The 21,158-nt window shown below is 39.7% G+C and overlaps 1 protein-coding gene and 1 pseudogene across 33 annotated transcripts in view; both read right to left on the bottom strand.

The window, feature by feature from the left end:
* Positions 1 to 4,101, bottom strand: part of LOC100338304 (acetyl-CoA acetyltransferase, cytosolic pseudogene) — a 14,000-nt pseudogene extending 9,899 nt beyond the window's left edge.
* The window catches only part of TIA1 (TIA1 cytotoxic granule associated RNA binding protein), a 41,666-nt gene continuing 23,944 nt past the window's right edge, over positions 3,437 to 21,158 (bottom strand). For 4 of the 33 annotated variants that reach the window (XM_008254284.4, XM_017340687.3, XM_070068997.1 and 1 more), the window contains 9 exons: positions 20,955 to 20,987; positions 19,666 to 19,753; positions 16,372 to 16,447; positions 11,240 to 11,348; positions 10,749 to 10,844; positions 10,552 to 10,636; positions 9,767 to 9,890; positions 8,782 to 8,927; positions 3,437 to 6,555 (listed from right to left, as the gene is read on the bottom strand). In XM_008254284.4, the coding sequence (XP_008252506.1) occupies positions 6,399 to 6,555; positions 8,782 to 8,927; positions 9,767 to 9,890; positions 10,552 to 10,636; positions 10,749 to 10,844; positions 11,240 to 11,348; positions 16,372 to 16,447; positions 19,666 to 19,753; positions 20,955 to 20,987 (914 nt within the window). In that variant the 3' untranslated portion in view covers positions 3,437 to 6,398. Of the gene's footprint in view, positions 6,560 to 8,781; positions 8,928 to 9,766; positions 9,891 to 10,551; positions 10,637 to 10,748; positions 10,845 to 11,106; positions 11,349 to 16,371; positions 16,448 to 17,193; positions 17,260 to 19,665; positions 21,146 to 21,158 lie in introns of those variants that run through there. The other 29 variants (XM_008254288.4, XM_070068999.1, XM_070069000.1 and 26 more) reach the window with 22 other exon arrangements.

Here is a 21,158-nt window from a genome sequence, read left to right as displayed (position 1 = left end):
TCTCTCTCTCAACTGGGAGCGCTGTTATTGGTTGCCTAGGGAATGGAGGCCATGGATGTTGTTAAAGATCCTGCAACGCCAGATGGCGCTGTAGCTCAGCGGGCAAAACCGCCACCTGCAGCATCAGCATCCCGTAGGGACACCAGTTCGAGTTCCGGCTGCTCCAATTCTGATACAGCTCTCTGCTTTGGCCTGGGAAAGCAGTGGAAGATGGCCCAAGACCTTGGACTCCTGCACCAGCGTGGGAGACCTGGAAGAAGCTCCTGGCTCCTGGCTTTGGATCAGCGCAGCCCCAGCCGTTAAGGCCATTTGGGGAGTGAACCAGCGGATGAAGATCTCTGTAACTCTGCCTTTCAAATAACTTTTTAAAAAAAAATCTAAAAGAAGCTGTCCTGAGCAACCCCGTTTCTCAGTTTTCTGGCATCTTCTCTCGGATTCCCAATGCGGTTGCTGCTGTAGCGCCCTCCCTGCGACACGGTGAGGCTGAGCAAAGCAGCCAAGCAGAGGCTGCAGCCTCTCTTCAAGGGGCAAGATTGATTCCCTGTGGCATTTACCTGGGTTTTCAGAGGGATTCAGGTCCTGCAGTGCCTGCAGCAACTGTTCTGAGCCTACTTTGGGGATAAAGGACTATTTGTTCATCTGGACTTGAAAGCAGTCATGGGAGAAGGCCAATGGGGCACGCGTGTGGTCTGGCTGGGACAAGACACGGACATCATTCAGCCACCAGATGCATGGCCCAGGGCTCTGCTCAGATGCACTGGTGACAGCATGGAACTGCTACTGATACATCTATGATAGGTTGATCAAAATAAATATTTTTTAAAGAATTTATTTATTGCCTTGAGAGGCAGAGTGAGAGAGAGAGAGAGAGAGAGAGAGAGAGAATCAACCTTCCATCCACTGGTTCAGTCCCCAAAAGGTCGCAACGATTGGAATTGAGCCAATCAATCCAAAGCCAGATGTGGGGAGCTTCTTCCAGGTCTCCCACGCTGGTGCAGGGGCCCCAGCATTGGGCCATCTTCTACTCCTTTCCCAGGCCATAGCAGAGAGCTGGACTGGAAGAGGAACAGACAGGACTGAACCAGCGCCAATATGGATGCCGGTGCCACAGGCAGTCATAGTCTACTATGCCACAGCGCTGGCATATAAAAAAACTAGCGATTCTTTCTCATAAGCCAGACACCCAGGGTCCTTCCATTTCAAAGAAGGACCTCTGAAGAAATGCTTCCAGGAGCACAGAAGCTCCTTGTGAGCCCTCTCTTCTAAATGGAATTCGCAGAATTGTAAACATTCTAAAGTCACGTTCTGACACAGTATGCCTTCTCTTCACACCATCTGAACTTGAGCGAAGTCACTAATTCACAGTGAGCATCCCTGGCATCAAGATATAATGGTGGGATTATTTGCCCGCGCCGCGGGTCACTAGGCTAATCCTCTGCCTTGCGGCACCGGCACACCGGGTTCTAGTCCCGGTCCCAGGCGCCGGATTCTGTCCCGGTTGCCCCTCTTCCAGGCCAGCTCTCTGCTGTGGCCAGGGAGTGCAGTGGAGGATGGCCCAAGTGCTTAGGCCCTGCACCCCATGGGAGACCAGGAGAAGCACCTGGCTCCTGCCTTCAGATCAGCACGGTGCGCCGGCCGCAGTGGCCATTGGAGGGTGAACCAACGGCAAAGGGAAGACCTTTCTCTCTGTCTCTCTCTCTCACTGTTCACTCTGCCTGTCAAAAATTAAAAAAAAAAAAAAAAAAAAATCTAATGGTGGGGCCAGCATTGTGTTATGATGCCAGAATTCTGTATTGGAATTGAGCCCTGGCTAATCTACTTCCAATCCAGCTCCCTGTTAATGTACCTTGGAAGGAAGTGGAAGATGGTCCAAGAGCTTGGGCCCCTGCCACCTGTGTGGGAGACCTGGATGGAGTTCCTGGGTCCCAGCTTTGGCTGGCCCAGACTTGGCTGTTGTGGCCATTTGGGGAATGAAACAGCAGTTGGAAGATCTCTGTCTCTGTAACATTCAAAGAATAAAAAATTTAAAAATTCCTTTGTCAGTCAGGTGAAAATCACACTGTGATTGTGGCCATTTGGGGAGTGAACCAGGAAACAGAAGATCAATCTCTTTCTTTCTGCCTTTCAAATAAGTAAATAAATATTAAAACACAAGCTTCAAAAACCAATCAACAAGCTTAAAAAAACAGTAGATCCAAAACACTTAAGTATTCCTTTTCATTAATACAGCTCTAGAAAATTAACCTACAAATAAAACTTAGAAAGCAGAATTTGGCAATGAGGCCACTGTGAAGATTTTAGTTAAAAAAAAAAAAAAAAAACATAAATAAGAAGCTTTTTACCACTGATAAATTCTGTAAGAGTAGGGATTAATTTTTATTCATATCAGTAACTACTGTCTAGAATACTGGAACTGTCTAGAATGTCTGGAACTGTTAAAGACATAGTTGTAGGCCAGTGCTGTAGCATTGCTGGTGAAGCTGCCATTTGCAGGGCCAGCATCCCATATGGGCACTGGTTTGAGTCCTGGCTGCTCAACTTCCGATCCAGTTCCCTGCTAATGCACTGGGAAAGTAGCAGAGGATGGCCCAAGTGTTTGGGCCCCTGCACCCACATGGGAGACCTGGAAGAAGCTCCTGGCTCCTGGCTTCAGACTGGCCCAGCCAGCAGTTGCAGCCATTTGGGGAGTGAACCGTGGATGGAAGACCTCTCTCTCTGTCTCTCCCTCTCTGTCTGTAACTCTGCCTCTCAAATAAATAAATAAATTTTTTTTTAAAGCAGTTCAGTTTGTTTCACGGGCGGGGGCCTCAAATGTCAGTGCCTATATCCTTTTTCTCCCAGGAGTTGCTTAGTTTTTTCATCCAAAGATCTTCCCACAACCTGTCTGGTGGCTATTACTCTGGCAACTGGTATTCTAGAGCTGAACAAAGGTAAGGAGCTAGGGATCTCATGTATCCAGAATTCAAAAGTGTGCTCAATCTTTGTTTTCTATATGGCATAACCTAGTAAAAAAGTTTACTCCCCTTCCCCTTGTAAAGTCGAATCATTATCAGAATACTAGCCTCCAACTTTAAAGGCCATAGTGTATTAGTATGTCAATCTCGAGAAAAATCTCATTTCTGAAGCCAGTGAGTGCTACAGAAAACTGAATAAAGCAGAAATCTGTAATACGGATACTCAAGGTATGCTACTGCTGACACTTGCAGGTATCATGGTTGGTTCATTCCTTACCATATATCCATTATGAATCAGTCTCCAAAGGAAGATATCCTATTCAACTGAGACACACTCATTTTATTAAGGCTCTTAAATTAAAATCCATGGTTTTGGAGGTATGTTCTTCAAATTCTAAACATAACAGTCAAAATGCAGAGATTGGAATAAAAGGTAATAATCCCCTACAAAGAAACTGTTTTTGGAAATCATGACTCTCTCATTAAAAAGGTTTGTTGTTTTATTTCTTATAAACACATTTTGCTTTTCTAGTTCAACTGTGCTCTCAGGAGCACCCTACAGCCCTTCTTATATCTAACTTGCACTGTAGGTGCAAACTCGTCCTTACCAACTGCCTTTTCCAATGGAACAGAACTCTTAACACACAAATAAAAGGAACATGGACAAAACAGACTATATATCTCATTTTGAACAAGAAAAATGAGACCATGGGTTCAAAACTGGAAAAATCTGCAGAATGCCAATTCTTTGTAGTATTAAACAGTAAACCAAGGCAAACCACAGTTTCTGGAATAAGAAGAAAAAAATTAACAAATATCTGAGTGAATATAACAATATAACTAGACAAAAAATTCTTACACACAATAATCACCGCAAGAAGATCCCACAGGTTATAGAAAACATAAAGGAACTTTAATATCCAAACAGGGTAAAGAATACTGGATTAATAACCCATTAAGTGGGAATTACTTCAAGTTCTTTACAGTACCAGAAAGTAAAATCTGAACGCGTATTGCAGAGAATGAAACTCTGATTCTCTTACCTGATTATTAACACCAGTATGACTTTCAGACTGAAAAATCTTTTAACACTAAGATTTCCACCAGTCAGCAGTGTGAGTTTGTTCAGTAGTAACCTTTTCATCATGACTACTACTACTTTCTTCTCAAAGAGCAGTCAATATACATGTTAAGATTTGTGCAATCTGAAAATACACCGGCTAATAAAAACTGTTACTACTTGAGACAGTCCAAATGAAGAAAAAGCTACACTTTTGTTCTGATTAGTTATTTCAACCCAAATAATTTACCCTGCAGTCCATGAGATGTACAGGAAATAACTGTGTTTTTTTTTCTTTTTAAAGAGAAAAACAGTAAGGGTCCTAAAATGGAAACATGAACTAGAAGCATTTAAAAGACAGCTTCCTGATTTTTCTGAGTATTTAATTTCAGCTTCTTTTGGCTGCATGCCCTGATGTGTAGAAGTTAACAAGGAAATACTATCTCCAAGTACGTAAAAAATGTACTCATCTTCCATAAAACAACTGTGTAATGTATCAATACTTAAAAATACACAGTGACTTAATGAAACATCAGCACAACTGCATAGAATTGAGCTCCAGAGAACTACAGACTAGGAGCTGCCTCCCCGGGCTCTGGTTTATAGGTGTTGGCTTAGAGACCAGTGTAATCAGGTGCTCCCCCCTGCAAGATTCAGGCCCGGAAATGGAAAATTCCACAGGCCTTTTCTCTTCCTAAATCAAATGCTGGGAGCTCTCTGAAAGTCTTCAAAGCCACCAAATATTCAAATATGGACCCCCAGACCCTTCCTCTCTGTGAGTCAAGGAAGGAGGCTTGTGACCTTCACTGAAAACCAAACCAAACCAAACCAAATCTCCCACAACTCTTCTAACAAACTCTGAAATGTACTAGAAATTTCAAAACTAGAACAACGCCATCAGAGGTTAAACCTCTTAATGCTTGAAGCAGCCAAAAAAAAAAAAATTAACCCCAGACACAGCACAAAATTAGGAACTCCAGAAAAACAGGTACCAAAATCATCAAAATAATGATTGCACTGAGGATTCTCTTCTTTGAAGGCTGTTTAAGGAGGTAGGATTTTAAGGTTTGTGTTGTGTGTGTGTGTGTGTGTGTGTGTATGTGTGTTTTAAAATCTTTTGGCCTCTGAACATCTAAAAAAATGCTTTGCCTGGCTGGTCCTCCAGGCTAATTTTAGAGTTCACAGTGAACCCCAAGCCTGACCTCAGGATATTCTAGGGTTTCACAGCTATCATTTGTACATATTAAGTTGATTTACTCTTTTTCAGTAAATCTAACTAGAAAATGGCAAATTAACATATTTCATTTACATAGAATTTTGTGTCTCAAAATTCTTGAAAAACAAGAGCAGATGACTTTGCATTCAAAGACTACCAAAGTATGTATTTGATATTCACATGCAAACAGCTGAAAACCTTATAAATCTCATGTCAGCTCTGCATGATGCCTTTAAGAAGGAAACGACATACAAAGTTTGCTAACTGTGCAAAATATAAACTTGCTAAAACATTTTACATAATAAAATAATACATGTAAATGTTGAAGTTGACACATGAAATTAACATGGCGCGAGAACTTATCACATTTCAGAGATTTTTCTTTAGTAACAAGTTTTTGTTTTTATAGTTCCGGGTACACAGCAAAGTTTATCACAGAAGATAAAAATCCTTTTAAACAAATCCAACAGGGAATTCTTGAGGCACCTTCTCATATAAAACACAAGATGAATGCAACTGTCAATCCATCTGAGAAAAGTATTCAATCGAAGTGAACATCATTTTTTTCTGTCTCAGTATATTTTACAGAACTTTAATAAGGCAAGACAAATTTGTGAAAAAAATGTAAATACAAAAATGATGTAAACTAATAATTTATATTTAAAAACCCCAAGGAGATAACAGTGGAAACGGGATAGCTCAAACAATACTTTTTTTTTTAACCTAAAACAGAATTGTGCACAAGCTGAAGATTACAAAGAACTTCTAGACTTTGCACAGTTTTGGTTTTTCTTTCTTTCTTTTTTTTTTACATCTTTATATTACATGTTTTAAATCATATCAGGAATGCAAACTAGAACTGCACACTACTTTAGCGGAGAAAAGTTCAACATTGTGCAATTTTCTGCCTCTTAATTTTTCAAAAGTGGCAGCAATCCCTGCAATTGTATTTGAAACAAGGATCTGAGAAACTTTATCAAAAAAGGTCATGAAGGCAAAAATTGGCAGACATCCAGCATCTTGTTTCTTTTTTAAAACAATGTGGATGATAAGTAATTTCATGATTAAAAAATGAATCTTTTAAATAAATACACTGTATCTGACATTTGCACTGACTGATTTGATAAATCTTTAAGTAAACAACGGCTTTACTACGCTCCCTGTAGCCTCAAGCCACTGGCTTTAGCTTCTGGAGTCCGTTTTCACTGGGTTTCATACCCGGCCACTCGGTAGCCCGCAGGCTGGCTGGGTAACATGCTGCCGTTCTGGCCAGGAGGCGGCTGCACGCCGTAGTTTGGTCCCATCCACGGTGCGGAAGACTGCGTCTGGCTGGGGGAGAATGTGAAGGGAAGAAGCAGAGGGGAAGGGCAATGCACTGATTAAAACCATGTAATGCAATAACAAATGCACTGGGAAAGGGGACACATACTTTAAAAAAAAAATACCAACGTAACAGTAATGCCATGTTACACAAACCAAGGGTAAAAGTGGAAGTTTCTCCTTGTAAAAGCAAGTATCCTCATAGTCCAGTGTAGGCAGTTTCATTTTGTTAGAAATTACAGCTAAAAAAAATATACCCTTGGGGCCAGCGCTGTGGTGGAGCTGGTAAAGTCACCACCTGTGATGCCAGCACCCACTATGGGTGGCTCAAGACCTGCCTGCTCCACTTCTGATTCAGCTCACTGCTAAATGCATCTAGGAAAGCAGTGGAAGATGGCCCAAGTACTTGCGCCTCTACACCAGAGTGGGAAACCTGGAAGAATCTCCTGGCTCCTGGCTTCAGAATGGCCCAGTTCCGGCCATTGCAGCCATTTGGAGAGTGAACCAGCAGATGGAATCTCTTCCTCTCTCTCCGTAACTCTGCCTTTCAAATAAATCAATCTTAAAACTAAAACTAAAACTTAAAAAAAAAAAAATCCAAAGCCTTAAAAAAAAAAGATACTCTTAACATATATTTACTCTGGGGCCGGCGCTGTGGTGTAGCAGGTAAAGCCACTGCCTGCAGTGCTGGCATCCCATATGGGCACTGCTTCGAGTACTGGCTGCTCCACTTCTGATCCAGCTCTCTGCTATGGCCTGGGAAAGCAGTAGAAGATGGCCCAGGTCCTTGAACCCCTGCAGCTGTGTGGGAGACCCAGAAGAAGCTCCTGGCTCCTGGCTTCAGGTTGGTGCAGCTCCAGCCGTTGTGGCCAACTGGGGAGTGAACCAACAGATGGAAGACCTCTCTCTCTGCCTTTCCTTCTCTGTGTAACTCTGACTTTCAAATAAATAAATAAATCTTTAAAAAATAAATTATAACAACAACAACAACAAAAACCACACATATATTTATTCCCTTTGAATTCAGAAACACCTATCTCTCATCTCTACCTGGGTTGTATGTACATTCACCCAGCTACTACCCGAAAGAAATTTGATCATCTGGCACAGAGCTAACTTTTATTTTACTCAAAGAAATTAGTATACGTAAGCTCATATATTTTCTCAACATTACAAACACAAGATTGTTTTTAAAACTGAAAAGTATTTTTATTTTCAGTTTCCTCCATCAGAAATTTAAACAAACAAAAAAAAAGAGGCATAAAATCTAAAAAAAAAAAAAAAAAGAGCTGGCACTGTGGCACAGCGAGTAAAGCTGCCACCAATGATACCAGCATCAAATATGGGCACTGGTTCAAGTTCTGGCTGCTCCACTTCTGATCCAGCTCCCTGCTAATGTACCTAGGAAAGCAGTAGAAGATGGCCCAAGTGCTTGTGGGGGCCTGGAAGAAGCTCTTGGCTCCTGGCTTTGGCCTGGCCCAGCTTGGGCCACTGGGGTCATTTGGGGAATGAACCAGAGGATGGAAGATCTCCCTCTGTAACTCTTTCAAATAAAATAAATTAACAATGAGGTTCAGCACAGTGGTGTAGTGGGTAAAGCTACTGCCTGCAGTGCCGGCATCCCATACTGGCGCTTGTTTGAGTCCCAGCTGCTCCACTTCTGATCCAGCTCTCTGTTGTGGCCTGGGAAAGCAGTAGAAGAGGGCCTAACTGCTTGGGACCCTGCATCCATGTGGGAGACCTGGAGGAAGCTCCTGGTTCCTGGCTTCGAATGGGCCCAGCTCTGGCTACTGAGTCCATTTAGGGAGTAGACCAGCAGATGGAAGATATCTCTCTCTCTCTTTCTCTGCTTCTACCTCTGTAACTCTGCCTTTCAAACAGACAAATATTTTTTAAGAAATCAGAAATGGTATAATGCCAGGAATATAAGGAATCTTGATATGTTAATAATATACAAATAAATCCTTCTGCAAAGAAAAAATGAAGCATAATAAAACTAGCATTAATAGAAGCACCTAAGCATGGCTAAGTCACCATTAGTCACACAAAAAGCTTAACAATTACTAAACTGCTTTTCTTATAAAAAAATTAGCTTATCCATTATCTAAATTTATGACTGGTCAATTCAAGACAACATATTTCTAGGCAAATTTTTAGAGAAATATTTAAAACTATAAAATTTCCTTTGACGTCTTCAAAGGTTAGTAAAAGAAAAGATCAAACGTGCTTACTTAAACCCCTGCTGGTTCCAGGCCTGGCCGTACATTCCATATGCAGGTACTTGCCAGCCGTTAGGCATGTACTGGCCAATCTGTTGTGCATTTCCATACCACTGGCCCCACTGGCCATAAGCTTGTGGATATCCAATTTGATTCTGCTATTAAGTAAAATTACAATAGATCATTTAGTATTAATTTAAGTTATCTGTATTTACAATCAGTCCTAATACATCACTAATACTTAGCCAAAACACATAGGGCACAATTATAATTAAAATGACAGGATAAACAGGAATTTAGCAAGTGACTGTGGAAAAAAAGAAAGTGAGGTAATACTTCTACTAACGCTATGGTGATGCTCTGAATGGCACAGTCTTTGTAAAGTAGCAGGTAATGCCCTAGTAAGATATTAAACTTAGTATAATGTTTAAGTGTCTGGTATACTACTTATGAAGATTACTGAGTCCTATATTCATGTTAAATTAAACCTGTAAATTAGGATTTTCTTACTCCCATCTCTGTGTTCTATTTACAAATCCTTAATAAAAACTTTTTGGGACCAAGTTGGAACCACCACAGCTGCCTGGAAAACAAAAGGCAGCTACATCTGGAAGAAAATGCCAGGACCCTCTATATGTATTCATATCTTCATTTTTGTTTCAGTTGAGTCAAACATTCTTCTGAGTTCTCCAAATAGTACATGAATAAATCTACCAAGTATCAAAAAAAAAAAAAAAAAAAAAAGATGTAATAATCCACTAGGTTTGTCGGAGCCTTTTTAAATTCATTGTGTGAGCATGAATCAGCTGAGGCAGTCACACTCCTCACATCACCACTGTAGTCCATGAACACCACTCCGGAGCTACCGTGCATGGAGGCAGAGCCCTCACATGCTCTCACTTCAACTAGAAATGTAAATAAGGATTATCAATAAACCTCATGTAAAAATCACCTCGCTATCACCCCTGCGACACCTCCCAGAGCTGAAGGCCCTCACCTGTTGCACAGGATTGATCATGTCAAGAGTTTCTTTGCCCCAGTAGCATTTCACGACATGGCCTTCAATGGTGGTTCCATTAACAGAAACAATTGCATGTGCCGCACTTTCATGGGAGTTGAACCTGTTGAAAACAGTATTAAGAGTATTTATGAAAATAAAATGTTATTTTTAAAAATCAAGGTGAGCCTGAAGGAAAACACGCAGTTTGCATATAATCAATAAAAATGTCAGATTTCCTTTGCTATTTTTTCCAAAGATCTTGCAGTTCTAGAGAAACTTGTTTTAACGGAGGATGCCTTTCACTGGTCTTATGTTCAAAGGAGGGAGTAATGCAGAAAAAAAAAAGGAGGTGGGGGCAGGGCCCACCACTGTGGCGTAGTGCAGAAAGCTGCCGCCTGCCGCGCCGGCATCCCATATGGGTGCCGGTTCAGGTCCCGGCTGCTCCATTTCCGATCCAGCTCTCTGCTATGGCCTGGGAAAGCAGTTGAAAGATGGCCTAAGTCCTTGAGCCCCTGCACCCGCGTGGGAGACCGGAAAGAAGCTCCAGGCTCTTGGCTTTGGATAAGTGAAGTTCCACCCATTGTAGCCATTTGGGGAGTGGATCAGTGAATGGAAGACCTCTCTCTCTGTCTCTGTAACTCTGCCTTTCAAATAAATAAATAAATCTTTTAAAAAAAAGAAAGAAAGAAAGAATGAAAAGAAAAGAAAGAAAACCATGAAGCTAAAAATTCCAAAGTTATTTAGAGGCAAAATGTTTTAGAAACAAAAAAAACCACCCCTACCGAACAAATGAATATCCTTTATCTGGAAAGACTCGAATTTCCATTATTTGTCCAAATGGTGAAAAAGTTTGACGCATTAGTTGTTCTGTTGGACAAAAAAACAAAAACAAGAAACCACATTACATAAAGTACTACAAATATTAAATTTCTCCATTTATAAATAATTTCAAGATGCCACACAGGAAAAGCTCCCATACCTGTTAGCCCCGAAGTAACACCTCCGCAGTACACAGTACAATTGCTTGGACTAGACTGGTTTACAACCTCATCATATGATAACTGTTTGGTGTTTGCTAAGGAAAGAAAAAGTTTTCTATTTTTAATACATGAAATAAAATGTCCAGAAAAAGAAAAGCAGCATTGACTATACCACTGTAAATGGTAACATTTACCTTGACCAAAATGTTTAAATAATACATACTACATTTGAGTTCAGGATAAAACCTCCCCCAAGAATGTCTAAAACATCACCCAGTACTCTCTACTTAACAGGAGACTTGACATTAGAAATAATATAACTTATTATTTATAATTACAAAAATGAAAACTAAGTACATTTTTGAACAGTAGTCTTGATTTGCTTCTCATCTATTTCTGCAATAAGTCTCCGGGAACAGCTCTAACATTTAAAATCTAGTGTATTTTTCTCCAAAATTCCACATTTCTTTTTCTTCTCCAATACACCTACACTCATATGTACTCTTTGGAGCTGGAGGCTTTCGGGTTGCCCAGTTAGTTCTGATTTGTCTTCCACCAAGCCACTGGCCACCCATCTGCTGAATGGCGTTTTCAGCATCCTGTTCCGCACATGAGAAAGGACAAAGAAGCCACCATTAGTTGATGTTAGGACAACTGTTAGCAGTAGCAACAAGCTGGCACTTTACGTAAGATTTTTAAATAAAATGCTGTATGAAATAGACAACAGAAGATAGCCTTCCTAAAATGTAATGATGCTACGTATCTTTCCTTTTCAAAAATCATTTTTATTCATTTATTTTCATTTCATTTGAAGAAACAAGAGACAGATGGGGAGAACCTTCCACCCACTGCTACACTCCTTTCAAATGCCCGCCACAGCCAGGGCCCTGACAGGCTACAACCTGAAGCCTAGACCTCAGTCCGGGTCTCCCATGTGGGTGGCAGGGACCCAGACATTTGAGCCATCACTGCTGCCTCCCAGGATGCGCATCAGCAGGGAAGTGCATCAGAAGCTGAGAAGCTGGGACTTGAACCAGCCACTTGATATGGGATGTGGGAATCTCAAGCAGTGACTTGAGAGCTGCACGAAAACATCTTTATTTTATTTGGATATCAGACACTGGGAATGTCAATCATCTGAGAGTCCTGAGCCCAAAATTCCTGATGAGGTAGCTTTCATAAAGTTCATACAACAGGGCCGGTGCTGTGGTACAGTGGGCTAAGCCTATGTCTGCGGCGCTGGAATCCTATACGGGCACTGGTACGTGTCCCGGCTGCTCCTCTTCTGATCCAGCTCTCTGCTATGGCCTGGGAAAGCAATGGAGGATACCCCTAGTGCTTGGACCCCCTGCACATGCAAGGGAGACCTGGAAGAATCTCCTGGCTCCTGGTTTCAGATCAGCTCAGCTCCAGCCATTGCAGCCATATAGGGAGTGAGCCAGAGGATGGAAGACCTTTCTCTCTGTCTCTCCCTCTCTCTGTAACTCTAACTCTCAAATAAATTTGAAAAATCTTTTCAAAAAAAAAAAAAAAAAAGTTGGGGCTGGTGCTGTGGTGTAGCAGGTAAAGCCGCCACCTAAAGTGCCGGCATCCCATATGGGCACTGGTTCAAGTCCTTGGGCCCCTAACCCACATGGGAGACCCGTAAGAGGCTCCTGGCTCCTGGCTTCGGATCAGCGCAGCTCCGGCCATTGCAGTCAATTTTTTTTTTTTTTTGACAGGCAGAGTTAGACAGTGAGAGAGAACTGGGGTCTCAGGCTGAGAGGAGGGCACAGCAAACAAAATGGGACCCATCAAAGATAAAACTCTTGGGTTCCTGCTTGGGAAAATTGGAAGGACAGTGTACTAGCAATTACTGAAATGGAGAGAAAGATTAGGAGAAAAGAGGGCAACAGGTTTGAGGAATAAGGAAAAAACTCTATTTAAGAGATGTTAAATTTGAGATATGTGTGAGACATTTAATGAAGATCATTTGACTCTAATTCCTAATAAATATGCACTCAATAGTGATTTTTATATAGCAGAAGCCTATACTCCATAATTTTAAAAAAATATTTATTTATTTTGAAAGGTTACAGTTACAGACAGTGAGGGAGAGAAAGAGATAGAGATCTTCCATTCACTGGTTCACTCTCCAGATGGCCACAACAGCCAAGATTGGGCCAGGTTGAAGCCAGAAGCCAGGAGCTTCTTCTGGGTCTCCCACACAGATGGTAGGAGGCCAAGGATTTGGGCCATCTTCCTTTGCTTTCTTGGCCCCATCATTAGGGAGCAGGATTGATAGTGGAGCAACCAAGACTCAAACTGGTGTCCATATGGGACGCCAGCATTGCAGGCGGTGTCCTCACCTGCCACACCACAACACCAGCACCTATTCAATAATCTTAAATGGAAAAGAGGGTTCTTAGTCCACTCACAACCACCAACCTACTATGTAAACAGCACTAAAAACATTCTGAAAACCTATGAATCAATCCTCTAAGGAACTCATACTAATTGAGGTTATAAACCCATTGTACAGGGTATTTTTCTCCTTTCCCAAATATTACACTACGTTTAACAGTAGAGCAGATCCAACCACACTATCATAATTTTTATTTTCATATCTCAGAAAAGAAGAATCTCCTAACTGGTAGATGGTACATGTACCATCTTGTGATCCTTTAATTGCTTCCAACTTCCTTCTAATATGTGGGTTTCCCCAATTTCTTTTTATTTTTTTTAAAGATTTATTTATTTGAAAGAATTACAGAGAGGTAGAGAGAGAGGTAGAGGTAGAGGTAGAGGTAGAGGTAGAGGTAGAGGTAGAGAGAGGGTCTTCCATCCGCTGGTTCACTCCCCAAATGGCTACAACGGCAGGAGCTGTGCCAACCCAAAGCCAGGAGCCAGGAGCTTCTTCCAGGTCTCCCATGTGGGTATAAGAGCCCAAGACCTGGGCCATCATCTACTGCTTTCCCAGGCCATAGCAGAGATCGGAAGAGGAGCAGCTGGGGATTAGAACCGGTGCCCACAGGAGATGCCGGCACTTTAGGCCGGGGCTTTAACCCGCTGTGCCACAGCGCCAGTCCCTCCCCAATTTCTTAGGCTTCTTTCTTCAGAGGGTTTTCTACTTTCTTTGAGGTTTTCACTTCATGTAGAGAATCTAAGACTACACTGCATAACTTATTTAAATGAGCTGATCATAAGCTATATTACTATGAGAACAGCTAACATACAGCTATGTACTTACATTCTCTTGCCTAGATCTGTGAAGTATGAAAATAAGTATGAAAACATTTTAGAGCAAATTACTGATGTGGACAGAAAATTTTGGGCAAATAATTACAAGCAATTTCAACAAATATCTGGGTAGTCAAAGTTCAGTTAGGAATAATCAGATATTACTACAGTGCAAGTAGACACAGGAACTAGAAAAATCATGGCAGTTTGACACTATTTGGCATAGCGGGAAACAGATGTATTAACAGAAAAAGAATCCAGAAGGAACCACTATAGCATAGTATATCATTATAAATGATGTTCATAAATTTGACCTGGAGTAATTTACTTCAAATATTCCATTTACTAAAGATAAGATTTTCAAAATATATTTCACACTATTAAAAAACTTTTGGCCGGCGCCGTGGCTCAATAGGCTAATCCTCCACCTTGCGGCGCCGGCACACCGGGTTCTAGTCCCGGTCGGGGCGCCGGATTCTGTCCCGGTTGCCCCTCTTCCAGGCCAGCTCTCTGCTATGGCCAGGGAGTGCAGTGGAGGATGGCCCAGGTGCTTGGGCCCTGCACCCCATGGGAGACCAGGAGAAGCACCTGGATCCTGGCTCCTGCCATCGGATCAGCACGGTGCGCCGGCTGCAGCGGCGGCCATTGGAGGGTGAACCAACAGCAAGGGAAGACCTTTCTCTCTCTGTCTCTCTCTCTCACTGTCCACTCTGCCTGTCAAAAAAAAACAAAAACAAAAACAAAAAAAAACCAAACAAACAAAAAAAAAACTTTTAAAGGTTTGTTCTAAAGGAGTCTAACATATAAGGTAGTGTTTCTGTTCTTATCATTGGCAGCCAATAGTTGTAATATAAAGGTAAAACAATGAAACCAAGGCTGGCACTGTGGTGTAGCAGGTAAAGCCACCACCTGCAGTGCCAGCATCCCATATGGGCACTGGTTTGAGTCCTGGCTGCTCTACATCCAATCCAGCTCTCTGTTATAGCCTGGGAAAGCAGTAGAAGATGGCCCAAGTCCTTGGGCCCCTGTACCCACGTGGGAGACCTGGAAGAAGCTCCTGGCTCCTGGCTTTGGATCAGTGCAGCTCTAGCCATTGCAGCCATTTGGGGAATGAAACAGTGGATGGAAGACCTCTCTCTCTCTCTCTGCCTCTCTGTAACTCTGCCTTTCAAATAAATAAATTAATATTAAAAAAAAAAAAAACACAATAAAACCCAAGGTTAATGAGGCTCTGAGGCATATTCCAAGACCAATCATATAAATTCTCCCACCAAGCATGCCTATCTATGTGTTTGAACGTGTGGTTCTGCTATATTTAACTATTTTGAACATTCAGTTAGCATACTAAAAATGTTCCAAGTTCTTTATTATTTGAAGTGGCAATACATTTACAAGGTTCAAACACCAAAAAGTACAATACAGGGGCGGGCAATGTGGCCTGGTGGGTTAAGCTGCTGCTTCAAACACCTGCATCCCATATGGAAGTGCTTGGGTTTGAGTCCAGCCCACGCTTCAGGTCCAGATTCCTGTTAATGCACAGGAGGGGAGTGAGCAGGTGATAGCCAAGAATTTGGGTCCCTGCTACCCACTTGGGAGATCCAGATGGAGCTCCTGGCTCTGTATTTGGCCTAGCCTAGCCTTGGTTGTTGAGGGCATTTGGAGAGCAAACCAATGGATACAAGGTCTCTCACTCTCTTTGTTGCTCTTAGATTTAAATAAAAATAAACATTTTCAAAAAGTTTAATATACTGAGAAGCTTCTTAGCCTATCCTCTATCTGTTTAGTTCTCATCACCTACCACCAAACAGGAAATTCTATCACAGGTTTATTGTTTATCCCTTCAGGGAAATCACACATACACCCCTCTCACTAAATCGGTCTCTTTTCCTTTTGAAACAAAGTAACTTTTTATCTAACAATACTTGGTAGAAACCTTTCCATAATTAGTACTGCACTATTCTTTCTTTTTTCTATGAGAACCAGAAATTTCAAGCCCATGCAAACTGGTTTTCATGAGGGTTCACAAATGAGAGGAGAAAATGAGAAATTAAAAACATGCAGAAGTTCCCATCTATTGGAGCATTTATTACCTACTTTTAAATTAACATGGAAATACAAATGGAGATAATGAATTATATCCACACATGAGATTTTCAACATCTACCTTTGGCTGGCTGACAATTTCAGCATTTCTATTAAGACAGTGTGAAAATCAGTACTGGTATATATATCAGGTGCTAATAAGCAAATATTGAATAAATAACCAAATAAGAACCCTCTAAGAAGCATGCTAATTTTCAGAGAAATGAACAAACAGCAGATGAAAGGAAGATGAATAATTAGGCCAACTGTTTCCACTCTGTCCTCTTCAAGCACTGCACAGGCACTTTTGACAGAGCTCACCCATTTGTTGAAAAAGGAGACAAAGCCATATCCCTTCGATTTTCCTGTAGCCATGTCCTTTACCACTCGGGCGTCCCTGAAAACAGAAACCATGAGAAGTAGATTTAGGCTTGTAAACAGTCCTCTGGATATAAAACAATTTCATACAACTCATTTTCATGATCTTTCACCTTCATTAAAGTGAACCTTTAATGAAAATCCATCATTTATTCTATAAAACTTATCATTTATTAGCAAATGAGGCTTAATTTTATAAACATGCAAATCTCAGTAACTTTTAAAATATATATACATATATATATACACACATACATATATATATGCTGTACAGAAAGGGCCTCCTACTTTGAAAGGGTTTTTAAACTTTTAAATATGAAGCATGGTGAAAGCAGCTATTCACATGAATTACTTATCACTGGTAAGGTTCATAGTCACATTAAATGAATGGCTTTCTTTAACCATGCAATTTATAATTTGCTGTTGGATATCATGAGTATTCCACCTAACCATTAAAAATTTAAAATAGAAAACTGAAAACTAAAAGATTTAAAAAGGTATATATTCCCTGAAGTAATTATTTCATTTTCTCAGATCAATTTTATACCCCCTTTCTGGACTAGGGTAAATTTTGAGAACTTGACATTTTCAGAACTGTTAAATCATTGAAGAAAAATTCCAAGACACACACTTTAGTTTTAAACTATACAAGAAAAGATTTTATACTGAATTTCTTAATAGCATTCATTTATATAAGATTGATTGAAAACTACAAGATATAAAAGCAAAATTTTAAAAAGTCAGAAAGTAAAAAAGCACGCCAACATTTATCCACTGTGAACCGTAGCTTGTAGTTAGCCAGGGCAATTCTGTCCATTCTTCAGAGACACTCTGCAAAATAACCAGAGCCCTATTATTTGAGATTGAGTAAAAACCCAGCCATGACAGCTAAAACTCCATACCTCAAAAAATTGGACTCAAATTTTGCTTCCTAGGCAATCTGCTTTTAAGTTAGCCAGGTATGTCACAATGCTTGTTCTCTCAGGACACATGAACAAAACAGGCACTTGTACAATAAAAGTCAAAAAGCCATGCAATGTAATTTTATATTAATTAGGGTACACAAGCATAGTTTAGGTCAATTTAGGAATTATTTACTAAGTGTTTAGGGTCAAAATGACAAAGAGGTGGTGGTGAAAAGGGAAAACTAACGTAAGTCACTTCTCTATATATAAAAACACTTGAGTTATCTGTATGGTACATGCATTTATTTTTGTAACTGATATATGCCTACAATTATTTGCTAGACTATTCTAAACTCAAGAAACAGGAAGGATTTAAACTGTGTGAATTAGGGAAAGCATATTTTTAAATATTTTAATAGAATGCCACTTATTATACACCTTCTGTAAATCAAGCACTGTTTAAGGTACTCTCTACAAAGTATCTGAGAATCATGACAATCCTTCAACAGATAGTTATCAACACAGCACCTTTAACAACAACAGCAAAGATATGCTACTAATTGCCAAGTGGTTCCTTTAAATGTCAGAAAGCTAACTCTTTGCATAGCCTAAAGCTCAAACATATGAGGACTCTTCCAAAAGTTAATGGAAAACGTCTATTACAAAAAAAAAATCATAAAAGAACTTCAAAACCATTTGCAGCAAAACAACCCTTATCTTTTAATTCTATTTTTCCTTAAACTTTTCCAAGTACCCTCATATATTATCTTAACTGAAAATTCTAAAACTGAAAAAAGGTCCTATGAAGAAAAACACTGCGAATGTCAACAGCCATGGGACAATCAGAAAATCTGCAGACTAAAAACAGGACACCAATATATTTTGCAAAGTGGTTACTAATCCACAATTAAAAAGTCATGAAACTCCTAAAATTTGGAGGTTAATTATTAAATGACCTTTGGCTAATCCCAAACTAAAGGTACCATGTTCTCAAAAAGTTACTTCAAATCAAAGTATTTAGTAAACTTTTTAGCTAACAATCTGTACACACTGCTGATTTTTTCTTCTTAAAGTTTCAGGAAATATCAGCCTTGAAATACATTCAACTCTTACTAGTTCTCTCTGAAAAAGCTATAGCAAAGATATAAATCAGGGTTCTCAATCCTCTTATGGTCCTGTGACCACACTGAGAATGGGATGAAATTTATGATTCTCTGCACCAAATGAAAACACAAAATTCTGAAAAGAGATTTACAGAGACTTTGAGAGGCCAAAAACTAATACCCTCTATGTCTAGGTATCTTCTTAGAAGCAAGTTCACCAGTATTACAGTTCTAAGACAGAGTAAGAGAAATTAAAACCTCACTTATTGTCCTCATCAGCTCTCACAACAAAAATGTCGTCTACCAGAAGAGTCCATTTATAAGCCCTAATTTTGCGAATGCCTTCAAAGTTGGCCATTCCTTGTTCACAATGCATTGTCATTCTCTTACCAAGGAACTACAACTCTTCAAGATTCATCACCAATGCCACTGGCATTCTTTCCAGTATCCTCACCTTCTCATCTCTGCTGCTTGTTCAAACCAAGCTAACCATTTTCTTTTTACTACTCTTCTAGCTGAAACAATAACAAAGCAACAAGAAACCCTAAAAAATTATTTTCTAAATTCAACATTTATTCCTACGACTTTTGAGCAACTTTTTATTCTTATTCCAATATGGTATGCCTTCCAAAATAGTAAAGTTCTTTTATGATGAATGCTATCTTGAGGGAGACAGTTATAATGGGCCTAGAATGTATGATTAATAACAAATGCAAGCAAGACAGTGCTCCACAAAAAATACTATAAGGCACTAGTATTATTGTTAACAGTTAAAAAAGGGCGTGGGGGTGGAATACCTAAGGAATAACATGGAACTGCGTTTTAAAAGGTTGAATTGTTAAGGTCTCTTTTTGTTAAATTATCTAGACACAAAATGCATGGTATCACAGAAGTGCCCAAATGGTCTAAATTCCTTAGTCCCAGCACAAGTTTACCAAAGATCCTCACCAAGCTAGCAAAACATTTATGTAAGAAACTATAATACGTACAATGGCAAATTTGTCTCTTAAAAGCTAATGCTAATTGAAAAAGTACCAAAAATGCCTAAGTGGAAAGATTTCTCCACCAATAGGAAAACAATCTTTGGCTCTTAACTTCCTGAATGATCTCTAAACAATGTAATGTATTATATTCAAGTGTTAAAATCAATGCCCAAAATTAACAATAAAATTATTTTCAAATTACAAAGGACTATTTTAATTAAAAACATTTTATCTTTTGTTACTTACGATATTCTTCCAAATGGGGCAAAAGCAGCTTTTATATCTTCAGTTGTAATTTCTGGACTGAGATCACCAACAAAGACATGGAAATGATCTTATAAGGGGAAGGAAGGGGAAGTGAAAAGAAAAACAAAACTTTAGAATTTAAATATTAAAATAATTCATGGTTTATAAAAAAGTATAAATAAAACACTAGTCTATATCTATACAAGTCCTGTCCATAAAATTTTAAACACAATGAATCAGTAACAACATGGGAAAGAGCCTCCTAAAAAGATTGATATCTCTAGCTGGAAATTGACATTTATATTGCATTAATAGTCAATTATTATACTGGCCTAAGAACTAATAATAAACAAGTTTCAGTTCTGCAAAAAAAAGTATAATGACTTAGTTAGCATTGTAACAGTAGTTTACTTTTATTCAGTTTACCACTATACTAAGACTTCACAAATTAAAATAAAATAGTGGTACTGTGAGTTATGTAGACTAGATTTGCCTCAGTTAAGACAACTGACTGAAGCTAGCTACATGATACACTTGGTTTAACCATATTTTGTGAAGAACAATCAAAGAAATACCTTGCATTGCAACAGTTTGATGTTAAAGTATTTGATAGTTTTCTCAAAAGCCAACAGTTTTGGTTGCCCAGACATTACACCATTCAGTTTATGTGAATCCATGTGCAAGTGAACTAAGACTGAAGGCAACAGAATGAAAACAGTAATCCCTTCACTTTATATCAGAACCATCAAAAAGCATTGGAGAGAAATAACCAACCCATATTTGAAGTTTTTTTAAAAAGAGAGACAGTTCTCATAAAAGAAACACTTTAAAAATGCAAAATCCTTGGACCAACACTTTAAAATGGACACACATATATCACTTTTGACAAGGCATATTTGGAAAGAAGTTACCCCTTTCTGGCAGGCCTTAAGCAACATATTGCGCTGCTCCTTGGGAAACAGTTTCAGGAGCAACTCAAGCACTTGGAAGATCTGGATAGGAAGTCCAGATGGAGACCTCAAGGAAGCAGGGTATCTTGCCCTTTAGATGGTGAAAGTATTTCTAAGGCATCAGCTGCTACCAAGGGCACAGAGCTTGAACTAGTACCAAGGTAGTGGACAAGCCACACTTGGTCAACACTGGGAAGAAGGGGGGAAAATACTGCCAGAGACAAATAGAAATATTACCACCACCCTCTTCCCTCCCCCAACATCAAACAAAAACACTTCAGATGGTTAGTGAATACCCTTTCAAGATATTTCATTTTATGTTTAAGAAGATACAATTACCTTGTGAACGCTGTGTGCTGACAACGGTACTACCTGATGACAAAGATTAGATTTGTTCTTAAATTTATTAACACAAACACATTAAATCATATCTTAGGATAACGATCAAAACATTATTGCGAATATGTATGATGTTTATATGCTTTATAGTAAAACTAATGAGTATAATAAAAACAAACGTTTGAAGTTTACAGGATGTACTTA

This window comes from Oryctolagus cuniculus, chromosome 2, assembly GCF_964237555.1.
Source record: "Oryctolagus cuniculus chromosome 2, mOryCun1.1, whole genome shotgun sequence".
Lineage (NCBI taxonomy): Eukaryota > Metazoa > Chordata > Mammalia > Lagomorpha > Leporidae > Oryctolagus > Oryctolagus cuniculus.
This window is presented reverse-complemented; position numbering and strand designations above follow the sequence as displayed.